We start from the raw sequence: 16,072 nt of genomic DNA on the forward strand, positions 1-16,072 counted from the left end.
CGACATACTATACCATGACTTTTCGTATTTTTCGACATACTATACCATGACTTTTCGTATTTTTCGACACACTATACTACGACTTTTTAGAATTTTTTTCGGCATACTATTCTATAACTTTAACATACACAGTACACTAAACATAGTGTAGTAACAAAAAAGTGTGTGTGTGTGTGTGTGTGTAACTTGTCTACAAACGGTTCACATGGTTAGTTCATTGTGATCTGGGCATGGACAGTAGTTAGATATATTATATATATTTAATCAGACAGTAGTTAGATATATTATATATATTTAATCAGACAGTAGTTAGATATATTATATATATTTAATCAGACAGTAGTTAGATATATTTATTATATATATTTAATCAGACAGTAGTTAGATATATTTATTATATATATTTAATCAGACAGTAGTTTGATATATATATATTTAATCAGACAGTAGTTAGATATATTTATTATATATATTTAATCAGACAGTAGTTTGATATATTTATTATATATATTTAATCAGACAGTAGTTAGATATATTTCTTCAGAGATCTTTACAGATGATCAAAAGACCATTTTCAAAACACGTTGAGAGACTTTACAGGTTTCAGGATGCAGCTTACCATTCACCTATTTACTGATTGAACTGCAGATTATCATCTTGATCATGTAATTATTTTAGAAATTTCAATCCCATTTTCCCAGTTTAATGTGACAGGCAGAGCAGGATGAAACATAACATTCTGTTATTCTTAAGTTAAAACAATTATTCATCAATTATCAAAAAAGTTGACGGCGTCCAGCGTGACGTCTCCCAGCACCTCCAGCTGTGTGATGCGCCTCAGGTCCGGGACGCGGTGTTTGTAGAGCAGCTGGTGCTGCCCGTTAACGGCCACTCGGAACTGCTGTCGGTCACACAGGATAATCATCTGCAGAGGAAACACACTAATATAAATCTTTAGTGACATAGGCATAATTATGGGAGGGGTTCCAAGCACTGGTACCTTATTGGTGCCGTGGCATATTGGTACCGGTACTGTATTAGCACCAGTGGCGTATTTGTTTCATGCTAACTGGAGACTGTTTCCTGTGTGTCATGCTAACTGGAGCCTGTTTCATGTGTTTCATGCTAACTGGAGCCTGTTTCATCTGTTTAATGCTAAGTGGAGCCTATTTCATGCTAACTGGAGCCTGTTTCATCTGTTTCATGCTAACTGGAGCCTGTTTCATGTGTTTCATGCTAACTGGAGCCTGTTTCATGTGTGTCATGCTAACTGGAGCCTGTTTCATGTGTTTCATGCTAACTGGAGCTCTTCATAGTGGGGGATGTGATTGTGAAACACTGTTCTGCTATTTACCAGAATAAACGTCTGTGATAACCAACAAAAGACGGTTTTGTCTGTAAACACAACGCAAAAGGGAGCGTACACACCCGCTACCCATGCATGCAAGTTCCCACATGTTTTGTATGTACGGTGAGGGAGGACTTTAAGCCCTGGGTACCTCGAAGTAGGCCCCGGCCCTGAAGGGGAAGGAGTCCAGCTCCTTCTCCTCGGGGCCCCAGCACCCTGATATGAAGGAGTTTCTGACGAAGACCTCTTTGTTCAAACGAGGGTTGAGATGAAGAGCGATGTCGCTGCTGCCGGACACTCGCAGGTTCACAGCCAAGCTGAAACGCAACACGGGCACATTGTCACGGACATGTGCAGGCAAAGTAATGTAGGTCATTACTTTACAACAAAGACGACGGACGGACGGAAACAGACGGACGGACAAAATGACGGAAACAGACAGACGGAAACAGACAGACAAAATGACGGAGACAGACAGAGAGACAGTTAAAATGACGGAAACAGACAGACACAAAGAGAGACAGATAAAATGACGGAAACAGACAGACAGACAGACAGAGAGACAGATAAAATGACGGAGACAGACAGACAGACAGACAGAGAGACAGATAAAATGACGGAGACAGACAGAGAGACAAAGAGAGACAGATAAAACGACGGAAACAGACAGAGAGGAAATTAGACAGTAAGACAGAGAGACAGATACACAGGTGTTTTTTACCTCTGAGCGTTGTGATTGGTTACTCCGTTAATAGTGATGCTGCGTCCGACGGTCAGACCTTCATCCAGCTCCCCTCTGAAGGGAATACTCTGAAGAAACATCAGAGACACGGAGTCCCCCGATATAACACCATAATTACACAATGAACATCAGGTCACCTAAACACCATATTCTGTTTGGTAATTCAGAATAAGGCCTTTTTCTGAATTTAGCATTTCCTGATGAAGATGTGTGTGATATTCAGGTATTATTCAGCTTTTGGAGGCGTTCTTTGCAGTTTGCAACAGTTAACAGCCTCAGTATGTTAAAGTCATATGTCGAAATATGTATAGTATTTGATGGATTTCTAATGATCACGATCACTTTGGGCTCAACATCAACATGTGATGTAATGTGCACTGTGCCTTCTTCAGGTGTGTGTGTAGTGTACTTCTCTGTATGTTGTCATTTGGACCAATGTTTTGCAATTTTGATTAATAAAAAAAAAATGTGATCACAAAAAAATTAAAGAGGAAGTAAAAGAAACCTGTTAAAAGTCTTTAGAGTTGTGTAAATAACTCACCAAGTCGCCTTTTGAGGAGATTATTGGCTATAAGACAAAACAAACAAATAATTAAAATGAGAACGCAGGTACATCTTCATGTAGGGAGCGGAAGGGAACAGACAGACAGACAGACAGCACACACACACACACCACACACACACCACACACACACCACACACACAACACACCACACACACACACACACACACACACACCACACACCCACACACACACACACACACACCAATAAACTGAGACTCTCTTTACTTGATAAATGATATTTTAAACTGATGAACATCATGTGTGTAATTCATAAACATTATTTGTCTCTCCCCGTTAACTACCGTTCATATATTGTCCCCATTTTGTCCCCATTTTGTCCCATGGCGGTCCACCGAGTGGAAGTCCCACTGTCTACTGGTATTACTGTGATGTCATTTCCTGGACTTTCTTCAAGTTTCTTCTTCATGTCCTTCAGTAATGTGATATAACGTGACAACCTGAGCTAAAAGGTTACAAAAGGCTAAGATCACACTCGGCCTCATACGTAATAAACAGAATTTAAACATAAGATGATAAATGCTAGGAACAAACTCACCGTCTGAAGAAGTTTCGGACTCCTCTGTGGTGGCTCCTGATTGGTCAGACTGACTGTGGATGAAACTTCAACCTAAAGAAATAACAGAACATGTGATTCATCTTCATCACGAGTGGGGTCCCAGGACGAGCTGTGAGACGTCTTTGTTCCCAGACTCACGCGGCTCGGCAGGACGCCCACGGCCTCGACCTGCACCTTTCCTGATATGGACAGAGTGTCGACTCGCTCCAGCTCCACGCGGTGTTTGTACTCCAGAACATGGCCGCCGTTCACCGCCACCTGCAACACAAGTTACTCACATACTTTACTCGGGGAACGTAGCAGTACCACGCTGTACAAACACGCAAAAGGTCCGGCGTTTAACACTGCACTTCAACAAAAGTACACAAGTATTCTCAGCTTCATGTTGTGGAAGTCAGCGGCGCCGGCAGGATTATATTCCATAGTAGACAAAAGAGGTACGTGTCACACACACACACACACACACACACACACACACACACACACACACACACACACACACACACACACCCCACACACACACACACACACACACACACACACACAGATGCGCGCACACACGTTTGTGTGTGTAGTTTACTTTGCATTAACATTTTTACTTTATACACCACTAGGAAATCTTATTAAGAGAAACAGGAAAGCGTCGTCGCAGCTCGCCTCTGACCTTAAACATGTCTTTGAGGACGAGGACGATGAGTTCGAACTTGTCCCCGGCGGCGAAGGGTTTGGCGTACAGGATCTCCTCTCTGCCCCAGCTCTCGCTCTGCAGCGAGTTGCACACGACACACGGCGACCTCTTAAACCGCGGGTTGAAGTGAAACGCCACGTCGGCCCGCGGCTTCACGCTGCTGCCACACGTGAAGTCTACCTGGAACCTGCAGGACGAAGTACACACACGGAAATACAATCAGCACCATTTACGAGCCAGATGCTGGTAAAATATGCAGGTGGCGGGTAGCGTCTGTGCTGCGTTCAGGCTCCGCAAAAACACACCACACCATTTTTTTTAAAGAATATCTTTTCCGCCTCTAATTTTTGACAACGCTCAGGGCAGCAGCCCCTCACTCTGACATCTCTCCATTTGTGCATTAATGAGCGTGTGTTGTGTGTGTCTGTGTGTGTGTGTGTGTGTGTGTGTGTATTTGAGGCCTGCGTGAAGTGATTACTAACAACACAGTGTAAATTGTAATTTCCCTACTGGGGACCAATTCTCAGTATAAAATACATACATACTGTAAGAATATGTTTTGGGCTTTTCCGCCTTTAATTTTTGACAAGACACCGTACCCCCCCCCCCCCAACGCTCAGGGCGGCATCTCATCATTTGTGCATTAATAAGTCCTAAGCTTGTGTGTGTGTGTGTGTGTGTGTGTGTGTGTGTGTTTCAGGCCTGCGTGTAGTGATTACTAACAACACAGAGTGTAAATTGTAATTGGACCAATAAACAGTATACATTTTTAGTCTGCAGAAATCAAAGTCGGTATTTCCTCCTCAGCGCCCCCTCTGTTCAGGAGAAGACTGCAGCTAGCGCCGCTAGGGGTGCACGATTCAGAAAATGTCAAGATTCAATATCGATTTTTTGGCTCATGATTCAATTCAAAATCAATTTTTGATTCAAAAAAACATTTTCCATTATGTACATGTAGTTACCCAACATTAGTTTCCCATGTGATCGTATCCACGCCATTACAGAACAAAAAAGAAAATTAAAAGACAAAACAAATATGAATCAATTTTGAATCAACAGAGATCGAGTTGATTCATGAATGTGAATCAATTTTCTTTTGCACAGCCCAAATAAAAGAAAAGAAAATGTGCCCTGTTCCAGCGTCCTGGGTGCTAACGCAGGAGGAAAACACGCTGAAGGCAGAACCGATTGTTTTCTCTTTTCTCGCCACTGCCTCCACATTTACAAACAGCTACGGGTTGGAATCAACCAAAATCTCCTTTAAATCAAAAATCTCCTTTAAATCAAAAACCTCCTTTAAATCAAAAACCTCCTTTAAATCAAAAACCTCCTTTAAATCAAAAATCTCCTTTAAATCAAAAACCTCCTTTAAATCAAAAACCTCCACACCTCAGAGGCCTAAGAGAAGAGCATTGAATAGAAAGTATGGATTCGGTAGCTAGCCTTCATGAACACGTTTGATCCTCTATGTAAGGTGTGTTGCGAGTCCTCACCTGTCGGCATCAGACGGCACCGAGCCCTGGATCACGACCATCTCCCCTGGCAACAGACCGCCCAGGATCGTCCCAGCGAAGGGAATCGTCTTGTGGGGGGGTGGAGATGGGGGGGGGGAAGAAGAGATTCATGAAACACAACTCAACATCTGGAAACATCTGACTAGAACTACTCTCCTATAGCCAGACCTTCCTTCACAGCTCTGCGGGGGAGGGTCTGTCCACACGGGAGGACAACCTGCTCTGACTTCTTGTCTCTTACTAAGTTTTTGTTCTTAGTTACATAAATCTGCCTGGTTGTGTTTTAGGAAAACAGAGTTTCTCTTCAGGCAGATTTTACTTTGAGGTTCAAGGTCTGTTTGTTCTCCTGTTGGTTTTAGTGTATAAAGAATGTGAATTTATTATTAAATATATATATTAAATTATTTATGAATGAATATATGTATGTACAAAAATACACATGAGGGTAGAAACCTGTAACGGCTTCTATAAAAACCAACAACCAAAGTACAAAGTAACAATGTAAACGTACAAAATCAAAAAAAACATTTTAAGTGTCAGTTTGAAAAAATCATAACAAAGTAATAAAAGGAAATGACATATTTACAGTAAATACAGTTTTCTAAGAGTGTGTTTGTTCGTTGCAGCCCTTTCCTGCGGCATTTCACATGTAAATAGGGTTTTTTTAAAATGAGAAAATAATCTGCAGATACATTTTTCTATGCCTCAAACAATGTTGAATATTTAAAAAAAGTGTTAATGGGATTTGGAAGTTGAATATTACCCTGAACCTATTGGCACATTTTAACGTTTGAACGGAGTTTCTGGGTGAATGTATGAAGCAGTTGAAATGTATTAATTATATAATTATTAAAGTCATTAAAATACTGTCTCTTTACTTTAAGGATCTAAAGGTTTAAAATAATCTTTTTTGACTTGTTTTTATTATCTGGAACCTTTCAGTGGCACATTTTACTGAAATAAAGTCATTTAAAGGATGTTTTATGTCCCGATATCACCAGGGATACTATCAAATTGAGTTGCGTTTTTTAAGACACGTTATGTAAGACACTGTCACATTTTTTTATATTTATGACACTGCGCAGCGGATACAACCAATGTAAATTGAGCGTTTAGCATTAATGTTAGCTTGCCTGCTCACCGGCTAAATCATTAATAAGTAAATTAAACGTTGATGACAAACAAAAATAAATCACTGTCGATACATGGACCTAAGATAAAGACAGAAAGTATCTTACCGGGTTTACAAACGTCTGCCTCGGGGTTGTTGCCGACATTTTTGGAGCAGAAAAGCAGCAACGTGAAGCTAGTCGGAACTTTTGTTTACTTCCTTATTAAACGTCAGCACGGCTATTGCATTACAAGGATGAGTCAAACCGGAAGTCCTATTTTACAGAGGATAAAAATATTCCTTTTTAATCGACACGTGTACATAAACTACGTAGTACAGAAGTTAATTTCTACTTTTTACAGTTTGAATAAGTTTACATTAAATTAAATACTGATTGTAGTACGGCGTGATGACGTAGCTGACCGCTCCTTACTAGACTGCAGATGTCCTGGAAGGTCAATTCAAGTCTTGTGATTAAACTCCGCCCGACTCTGATCTAGGCTTCCTGCTCGGGCCAGTGGAATAAATAAAGGACATTGATTACATTGCAAACAGAATAGCTGTAGAAAAAGGTTTTATTTACAATGACATATTTTCTTTTCCAGCTGCTTCAGTGTGAATTTTTGCTGCTTTTCCTTTCTGGTTATAAACCGAGTAGTTCGGTTGGATTTCCTCCGGATTCTCAGGTTAAATTCAAGACTTTAAGACCAGCTATGACGTCACCTACGGTACGTCACGTGTCAAACTCAAATCCGGCCCCTCGCAGACTTTGGATCCAGCGGATTTTTGCTATGACTAAATAATATTTAGAGCTCGATGTGGACCAAACTGTAAATCAGAAGATTAAAACAAAGTCAAAGATATGACTTCTTAGATAAAAGCATGTAAATAAACTCTACATGTTATTTAAGGTTTGATACTCGTTGGCATTTGTGGGAAATTATACTCAGGTATTGTGAATTATTGTGAGAAATTGTACTCAGGTATTGTTATCATATTTAGACACTGTGAATGAACTTATGCATAAGTTAATGAAACAAAACTCATATCAGACGTTGAATGAGGGAGAAAGTGTACTGTTGCTTAGCATCCAGGTGGGGGCGATACCCTGTTGGCAGAACATTACATTTACAAGTGAACCGGATGCAGTAAGACCAGAAAGCCACGTGTTCACTCAAAATGGAGGGGAACAAAGGAATTCCCACAGGAAACAACCCCCAACACACGCACACACATTGCCGAAGAATGTAAACAGGAAGCCGCGCCCACCCACCCAGCCAATAGAAATACTGATGTTAAGGTGATATGACCCGCCTTGTGATGCTTTTGACCAATAGGGCTCCTTAAGAGAACCCCGTATATAAGGCAAGGTACGCCATTGTTTCAGGGCCTTTTTTGTGAACCTCTGAGCTAGTCATGTTCCATAGAGACCCGTGCACGTAATTATTGTCCGGAATGCATTGCTCTGTTTTTATTAATAAATCGTTTTGGTATACTTAATCAAAGCTAGAGTGATTCCTTAGCTACTTGGGTCCCGACGTTTGGACCCTCCAAGTGGAATTCGCAACACAGTTCACAGTTCAGTCGCTTTTTCTGAAATTTGTAACTTTGGGCGCTTTTATCAAAGCTTTCGGCATAACACAGTAAAAGTTAACCTTTGGTCTTAAATATAAAGAAGTTCATTAACTCGATGTCCGTCGGTGGATGTGTTTTTATATTTCCAGTCTGGTGAAGTTGAGTTTGACGCCCTCCAACCCAGATACTTAATGCCCTGATGGGTTTTGTCTTTATCTCTTATATTCTGATGGCTTTTCCTTTCACCCAAAAAGATAAACCAGATGTATGTCAAGTTACAGGAGAATTTCTCAGGTTGGCAAATAGACTTTATTAGTTAAACCTTCCTGGCTGTTTAAAATTCAAATAAAACTACTGTACAAATTATAAAAACACTACATACTTACAGAAATCTATTAATATAGCAAATTCCATAAAAAAAAAAAAAAATAAATAAAAAAAAACAGGTCTGAGGCAACCAAACCCCCGGGCTTCTGTCTGCGTTCTGATTGGCTGAAAAGCTCAGTTCATAATAATTCACCTGAGATAAAAACACCTTCTGCACATGTAGCTCGGAGAAATTCCACTTTGAAGAGACTGAGAACTTTCTACTCCCGCTGAGAGTTTGTTAAGCGCCGGTTCGTTGTTTGAATGTGCAGCTGAGCGAGCGCCCCCGTCTCAGAAGTCTGCGTCCAGCCTGAAGGTGTTGTCCGTGGAGCCGGACATCACGCCCATCCTCTGGTACTCGCCCACTCGCTTCTCAAAGAAGTTGGTCTTTCCCTCCAGAGAGATGTTCTCCATGAAGTCGAAGGGGTTCTCCGCCCGGTAGATCTACAGAGACACAACACGTCAGTTTCTCACTAAAAGGAGCGACATCTAAACACAGAGACCGTTGTCCTGCCGACAGACTACACTCATTTAAAACTAAACTCTGCGGTTGGTGCCGAGTGGAGCGTCTGTCCTAGTAAGATTGGTTATGTCGCCGTCTGTCTGCTGCTCCGTGTCAGTCTACGTCTCATCTCCTGTCCTCTGTACTGGAGACGTGGCGCTGTCCTGACTTTAAACAGAGACTTTATTATTGAGCTAACAGGTGTGTGTTCATGTCCTAATTCTGTCTTTTTTTGTAAAGGTCGTGCGTCCGTGAGACATACGGAGACGTCATAACCGGCGTCTATGCAGCTCGTTAGGACATCTAAACAGAGACGGGCTGTTGAGAATGTGTCTGCTTTAGACGAGAGACGGTTTGAGGACGTCTGTTCAGGCGAGCGTCTGTCTCGTGCTGCTGTCGTTCTGTCAGTGGACCACTCGTCCTCCAATCAGAACGTCTGCAGCAGCACTCAGCCCCCATCATTGGCTGAGGTCCGTACCCCTGCGCTTCTCATCATCACCACAGACCTCTAAGATCTAAAACCATCGTCTGTTATCTTTTGAGCCGAGTCACCTTGTTGAAGCCGAGCTCCAGCATCAGTCTGTCGGCTACGAACTCGATGTACTGCTTCATCAGCTCGCAGTTCATCCCGATCAGCTTCACCGGCAGAGCCTCCGTCAGGAACTCCTGATGGGGGGGGGGGGGGGCATTTAAAACCAGTTCAACATCAGGGTGTAAAAATCACAGGTTTGATACATCGACTATGAACAATGAGACGATATTTGCTGATATCTTAAAGATACGATTTTGATCCAGTTGAATTGTTCCAGCTGTGAAACATCTGTTAGGGTATTCCGTAATAAGATGAAATTATAAAGTACGTTTGTTTTATCAGCACGTTAGTTTGAGATAATAAAGCCGTCTGAGTGGACCGACCTGCTCGATCTCCACGGCATTCCTGATGATCTTGGTGACGGTTTCTGCCGACGGTTTGTTCACCAGGTGTTTGAACATCAGACAGGCGAAGTCACAGTGCAGACCCTGAAACCAGCAACAGACCAGTTACACACAGAGACCAGCAACAGACCAGCTACACACAGAGACCAGCAACAGAGACTAGACACACATACAGAGACATTATTGCCGATGTATAATATATAATAAATGCTGCGAGTGTGTCACCTCGTCTCTGCTGATGAGCTCGTTGGAGAAGGTCAGGCCGGGCATCAGGCCTCTCTTCTTCAGCCAGAAGATGGCGGCGAAGGAACCGGAGAAGAAGATTCCCTCTACGGCGGCGAAGGCTACCACGCGCTCTCCTAGAGGAAGCACAGAGAGGATCAACAGCTGACACCAGACCAGCACCAGGGACACCACTTCCTGTCCCAAGCAGCATTCATGTGCGTTGGTGTGTGTGTGTGTGTGTGTGTGTGTGTGTGTGTGTCTCTTTACCGTATCTGGCGCTCTTGTTGCCGATCCAGTTGATCGCCCAGTCGGCCTTCTTCTTCACACACGGCAGAGTCTCGATGGCGTTGAACAGGTATTCTCTGTGGGACATTGAACACACTGTCACGGTGCTGCACTCAGTCAAAATGTTGCGTGCAACACTAGACAGCTTTCTCTCAGCGGTGGTCATCTTCACTACGGAACGGTAACCATGGGGACCACCAAACGCACTTTCAAACTTGGAAATTGATTGCGAGAAGGCTGCCGCGGTCGGGCTAGAAACAGCAAATACTGACCTCTACAGATGTAATTATACAAATGGTCTTTAGTCATGAAAAGAAGCCGATACAGTTAATGAAAAGATTAAGAGTCATGTCAGAGTGCAACGCTGCGTTCACCGCTATAACATTACTGCTAACTTCGTACCGACTCCTCCCTCTCTGCGGTGCGTCTTAGGAGACAAATCATAACTTCACATTGGGACAGTTTGGCTCATCAGACCAAACCGATATAGAATTAAAAAAACTATCAGGTGCGTCTCAGCAGACGGCTCACCTGTCCACGGGCTTCTTGATTTTCCTTCTTTAGAGTTTTATTCTTTCAAACACATCAGAAAATATATTTTCATTTTAATTTTTACCAAGGAAATTCTTATTTTCTCACAAATTCTGCCAAGAGAAGCATTAAAGAGGAACAGACTGTTCTGGGGAAAGTGGGAAATCGGCAGTTTCGGCTCACAGGAATTTCTTTTACACACGTTTACGTTTCATTATTTGAAGCTCCGGCCCAATCCACCGTGAACAGCCGTTACAACGTTATAGATACGGCAGGAAATCCAGAGAAGCCGGATACGTCTGCTTTAGATCTAGACGAGAGAGCGTTTGAGGACGTCTGTTCAGGCGAGCGTCTGTCTCGTGCTGCTGTCGTTCTGTCAGTGGACCACTCGTCCTCCAATCAGAACGTCTGCAGCAGCACTCAGCCCCCATCATTGGCTGAGGTCTGTACCCCTGCGCTTCTCATCATCACAGACCTCTCTCACACTCGGCAAGATTGAAAACATCGCCCGCCTTTTGATTCTACGCCCGTCCTTTCAGGGCCTCCGTACCGTCACACACCAGTTTAGAGCAGCTGTGTGTGTGTGTGTGTGTGTGTGTGTGTGTGTGTGTGTGTGTGTGTGTGGCGGCTCACCTCTCCGCCGGCTTCTTGATGTAGGTGTTGATGAGCAGGCTGTACATCTCAGAGTGGATGTTCTCCATGGCGATCTGGAAACCATAGAAACACCTCGCCTCCGTCACCTGCACTTCCTGTGTGAAGCGCTCCACCTGGCGGTCACACCAAACACGGTCGTTACTCAGAAGCAACAATTAGACATAAATCCGTTCTAAATCCTCAGTCCGCTGGTCTCAGGAACACAAGAGGGAGAATTTGCAGTTTTATTTTAACATTTTGATGAGTTAACGAGAAACTGCTCACCAGATTCTCGTTGACGATGCCGTCGCTGGCGGCGAAGAACGCCAACACGTGGGAGATGAAGTAGCGCTCCTCGTCCTTCAGAGACTCCCAGTGCTGCCCGTCCTTCGACAGATCCACCTACACAAACAGGAAGTGACATCAGCAAACTGTCCCCAAACTGTCTAAAGAAACTCAGTCAACCGAGTGTCGAGTGATAAAGACGTTATCAGTGACAGTTATACAACAGATACGTATTGCTATTGATTTCAATATCGATCCAAAGATTCTTTTGTACCTAAAATAATGTTTAAACACGGTTTCAGTGGTTCACTAACTTGTTGGAATGAGACCTGATCTCTGAGCAACCGGCTGATGACCTGAACTAACGTGTGTGTGTGTGTGTGTGTGTATATATATAAATATAAATACTAGACGTACCTCCTCTGCGGTCCAGAAAGACGCCTCGGCCTTCTTGTACATCTGCCAGATGTCGTGGTACTGGATGGGGAAGACGACGAAGCGACGAGGGTTTTCCTTCAGCAGCGGCTCCTCCTCTTCCTCGCTGCTCTTCTTCACGGCTTTGGGCTGAGAGACAAACACCAGACTATCAAACTACAAATATACAACACACACACCACTACTGCTGCTCATCGGTCTTTTGGAGATTTAAGGAAATACCTAAATAAAATAATCAGTCACAAAACTTTACAGATCCCAGCACGGAAATATAATTAAGTTGCAATTACTCAGTGTGTTTATAAAGTAAAAGATAAAGCACAATATACAAAAAGTTTTGTTAAGATTAAGTTAAACAGATTAATGTTTAACGATGATAGTACAATAATCATAACCCAATTACTTAACTTTGTTACTTTATTCATTTATTGACTAGTTTCTCCTTATTCTGAGGGAAAGATATGTACTGCTGCTGAGGATTTAAGAAGAAAATAATCTATTATATTAATAATAGAGATATAGATATACATCTATCTATTTCACTGTTATTGTTTGGTAGGAAACAATGACAAAATAAGTAGATGATATTATTCTTATTATAACAGTTAACAGCTGATATAGATTTTATCATCATTGCTAACAGCTGATCGTCCATGTTTGGCGCCAGATTTGACATTTAACGCGCCATATGACCACAATAACCAAGCCGAACTTATAATTATCGACTTGGATATGAAGACAGAAGATTTGTCTGTTAAATGAGATGAAAACCTTCAAGATTTCAGCAGATTTTGGGCTCACTCACCGCAGCGTCATCGAAGATTTTTCGCGCGGTTTTAGACGCCAGGATGCGGGTCGTGTTCAGGCTCGGTGGCTGGAAGAGAAACGACAAGAAATACTCAGAAAAACACTCTGAACTCTTCACTCAAAGCGAATACATTTTGTTGGATCTGAGCAGAGTGAAACGGGTCAGAAGTTAGTTCAATCAGGCTGAAGAAGTGGAAGGAAAATGGCAGCCATGATGTTGAAATTAATGACAGTCATTGTAACTAAGTGGACGGTTGGTAACTAGGGAAAGTGATGCAACGTTAAAACGTAACGGTTGAGGCTGGAAGGGAAACGGCTAACTTTACGGCTACTTAAAGTAAGTTTAACACAAACTACTAGTTGATATTAGAGAACAAAATGGTGGTTTGGGTTAAATACACTCCCGAGGAACGAACACGTTTCCTGGGTAAAAGTAAGACATATGTCAACTATTGGAAGGTGCTGTACACATACAACATATACAAGTTATTTTAACGTTGAGACATAAAACATTAGCGGTTATCGTGCCGTTTCTTACCGTGTTTTCTTTGTTCAGCGACATGTTGTCCATCGCACTGCTGACTGAGTTTTCATTCTTCACGGAGAGAGGACTGCGAGCAGAAAGCATTTTATTTCCTGGTGTTCACACGGACAGAAAAATAAGAAGATAAATTAACTTGAATTAAAAGTTGGCCTAAAACAGAGAGAGGAACCTAAAGTAATCAGCAGAACAGACAGACGAAGAGCAGAGACTGGAGCGGATTCTGTTGTCCGCTCGCCTTTTTTATTGAAATTTGGCGCTAGAACGCAGCAGGCCAATAGAAGCGCAGCTCGTGCCGTCTCTTTAAACTGACGCTGCGGCGGAGCCAATCAGACGGCGAGCAGAGCTCACTTGCTACTCGACCAGATGCGCAGAATTCCAAACAGCTGAGCTTTGTCTGAGCGAGGTTACCAAACTGCCATCAACCGATGTTACAAAACCTCTAAAATGAGACAAAATTTGACAAAGACTCCGGTTCGTTTTACATTAAAAAAAACTTTAAACTGTGATTAAAAAATAGCGTCATGCAAATTAAAAGTGAAGTTAATATCTCAAAAAGTGAAACAGACTTCATTTAAATAAGTATAGATGAGTTAAACTGTCGTGTAAACACAAGTGGTACATAGTTAATACTTTTAAACACCCTGTTTGTAATAATGTGTAAACCGATATATTGAACTGTAACGTCTCATCGCTATAATTTCAGTGTTTTAATGAGTCTGAGATCAATCTGCTTTTATTTTAGTCTATAACAAGTGTTTCCTAATAAGTGTGTGACTGTGTCTAAAGTGTTTATTTCTGGTATTTCTGGTTTCATTTCCCGCTGCCGCCAATTCTTTGTTGTTTATTGTAATCTTTAGGCGTTGTCATTCGGACAATTTAGCGCCACTACCGTGGTATATACGGTAGGAAAAATACGCCTGCGCCTTTACTCTGGTACATACGGTAGTCAAAACGCGCTGTGAATATACTGTGGTGTACAAGGTAATACCCTAAAACGTGTGTCCCTGTGCACTTGTTTCATGCATCGGGAGTTCAGAGTAAAAAAGACTCTTTTTTTTTTTTTAAATCATTTACAGAAATCCTTTTACAAACCACATTATTAACCCTCTCTACATATGAAACTGTTATGAAACAACAAAGGAAGATATCCGGGTGTGTGCGGCCCTGTGCCAGACTATAACCAATTCAGTCCCATCCCTGAATTTTCAACCTTTTAAAGTGCAAAAACAACCCAGACAATCGGTTTACACTTGCCAGAAAGTGATTGACAAATTATATCTGAAAGATTATAGCCCATCTCGAACTTTCTACCTGTTAAAACATCTTTTTAAACCCTTGCCTATATTTTAAATGACGTTTACATCAGAAACACACTGACAGCGACCAGCTGCGTCACTTGACGGTTTGTTCCCCGTAGCGACGACATCCTAAACACATTAAAAGGCTACTATCTTGTTTTTGAGATGATCTGAAAGTTTGGTACCTTTGATTTAGTCTCTCTGAAGCTCAAATAATCGCCTCATTTTCCCTCGAAACCGGTGAAGACGACAGATCAGCTGTTTCCGAATCGGAGCGCTCTGATTGGCTGCTTGAGGAGATGACGACACATCCTGTAGCTGTAGGTCAACGGGCGGCGTCTCCCCTAGCGACAGGGACGGGTACTGCACATTCGTCTTTAAAAAAATGTATCCACAATTTACATGAGAAAAAGCCTTTATTTTGATATTTTCACTTAATATGAATGGTAATTCTTTTTTCTTTTTAAAATGTATTTTTAATATTGTTTGTTTTTACGCAAAATTTTAGCAAAAAATTATAAAATTATATATATACACTCACCGGCCACTTTATTAGGTACCCCATGCTAGTAACGGGTTGGACCCCCTTTTGCCTTCAGAACTGCCTCAATTCTTCGTGGTATAGATTCAACAAGGTGCTGGAAGCATTCCTCAGGGAGTTTGGTCCATATTGACATGATGGCATCACACAGTTGCCGCAGATTTGTCGGCTGCACATCCATGATGCGAATCTCCCGTTCCACCACATCCCAAAGATGCTCTATTGGATTGAGATCTGGTGACTGTGGAGGCCATTTGAGTACAGCGAACTCATTGTCATGTTCAAGAAACCAGTCTGTGATGATTCCAGCTTTATGACATGGCGCATTATCCTGCTGAAAGTAGCCATCAGAAGTTGGGTACATTATGGTCATAAAGGGATGGACATGGTCAGCAACAATACTCAGGTAGGCTGTGGCGTTGCAACGATGCTCAATTGGTACCAAGGGGCCCAAAGAGTGCCAAGAAAATATTCCCCACACCATGACACCACCACCACCAGCCTGAACCGTTGATACAAGGCAGGATGGATCCATGCTTTCATGTTGTAGACGCCAAATTCTGA

General features: G+C 42.2%; 2 protein-coding genes, 1 long non-coding RNA gene and 1 other non-coding gene across 5 annotated transcripts in view; 1 reads left to right on the plus strand and 3 right to left on the minus strand.

The window, feature by feature from the left end:
- LOC116706844 (uncharacterized) overlaps window positions 1-16,072 on the plus strand; it is a 55,289-nt gene that overhangs the window by 29,141 nt on the left and 10,076 nt on the right. The window lies entirely within an intron of this gene.
- Window positions 537-6,902, minus strand: LOC116706811 (galectin-8). Its single transcript, XM_032543847.1, has 9 exons — window positions 6,673-6,902; window positions 5,414-5,502; window positions 3,897-4,107; window positions 3,371-3,490; window positions 3,212-3,283; window positions 2,632-2,658; window positions 2,070-2,158; window positions 1,500-1,665; window positions 537-925 (listed from the first exon to the last, which is right to left on the minus strand). Exons 1-9 carry the CDS (start codon window positions 6,709-6,711, stop codon window positions 770-772), a joined length of 969 nt encoding a protein of 322 aa, XP_032399738.1. The 5' UTR covers window positions 6,712-6,902; the 3' UTR covers window positions 537-769.
- Window positions 8,532-15,322, minus strand: rrm2 (ribonucleotide reductase M2 polypeptide). Of its 2 annotated transcripts, XM_032543829.1 has the most exons (11): window positions 15,153-15,322; window positions 13,664-13,761; window positions 13,124-13,192; window positions 12,301-12,447; window positions 11,884-12,000; window positions 11,599-11,732; window positions 10,417-10,511; window positions 10,150-10,283; window positions 9,904-10,008; window positions 9,541-9,654; window positions 8,532-8,930 (listed from the first exon to the last, which is right to left on the minus strand). In XM_032543829.1, exons 2-11 carry the CDS (start codon window positions 13,751-13,753, stop codon window positions 8,778-8,780), a joined length of 1,158 nt encoding a protein of 385 aa, XP_032399720.1. In that variant the 5' UTR covers window positions 13,754-13,761; window positions 15,153-15,322; the 3' UTR covers window positions 8,532-8,777. The 2 variants fall into 2 exon arrangements, with proteins under 2 accessions (XP_032399720.1, XP_032399719.1); XM_032543828.1 differs by lacking the exon at window positions 15,153-15,322 and having other exon boundaries at window positions 8,536-8,930; window positions 13,664-13,930.
- Window positions 11,301-11,439, minus strand: LOC116706879 (small nucleolar RNA SNORD94). The gene has a single exon (XR_004336355.1). It is a non-coding gene; the product is annotated as a small nucleolar RNA SNORD94 (small nucleolar RNA).

Source organism: Etheostoma spectabile, chromosome 18 (assembly GCF_008692095.1).
Source record: "Etheostoma spectabile isolate EspeVRDwgs_2016 chromosome 18, UIUC_Espe_1.0, whole genome shotgun sequence".
Classification (NCBI taxonomy): domain Eukaryota; kingdom Metazoa; phylum Chordata; class Actinopteri; order Perciformes; family Percidae; genus Etheostoma; species Etheostoma spectabile.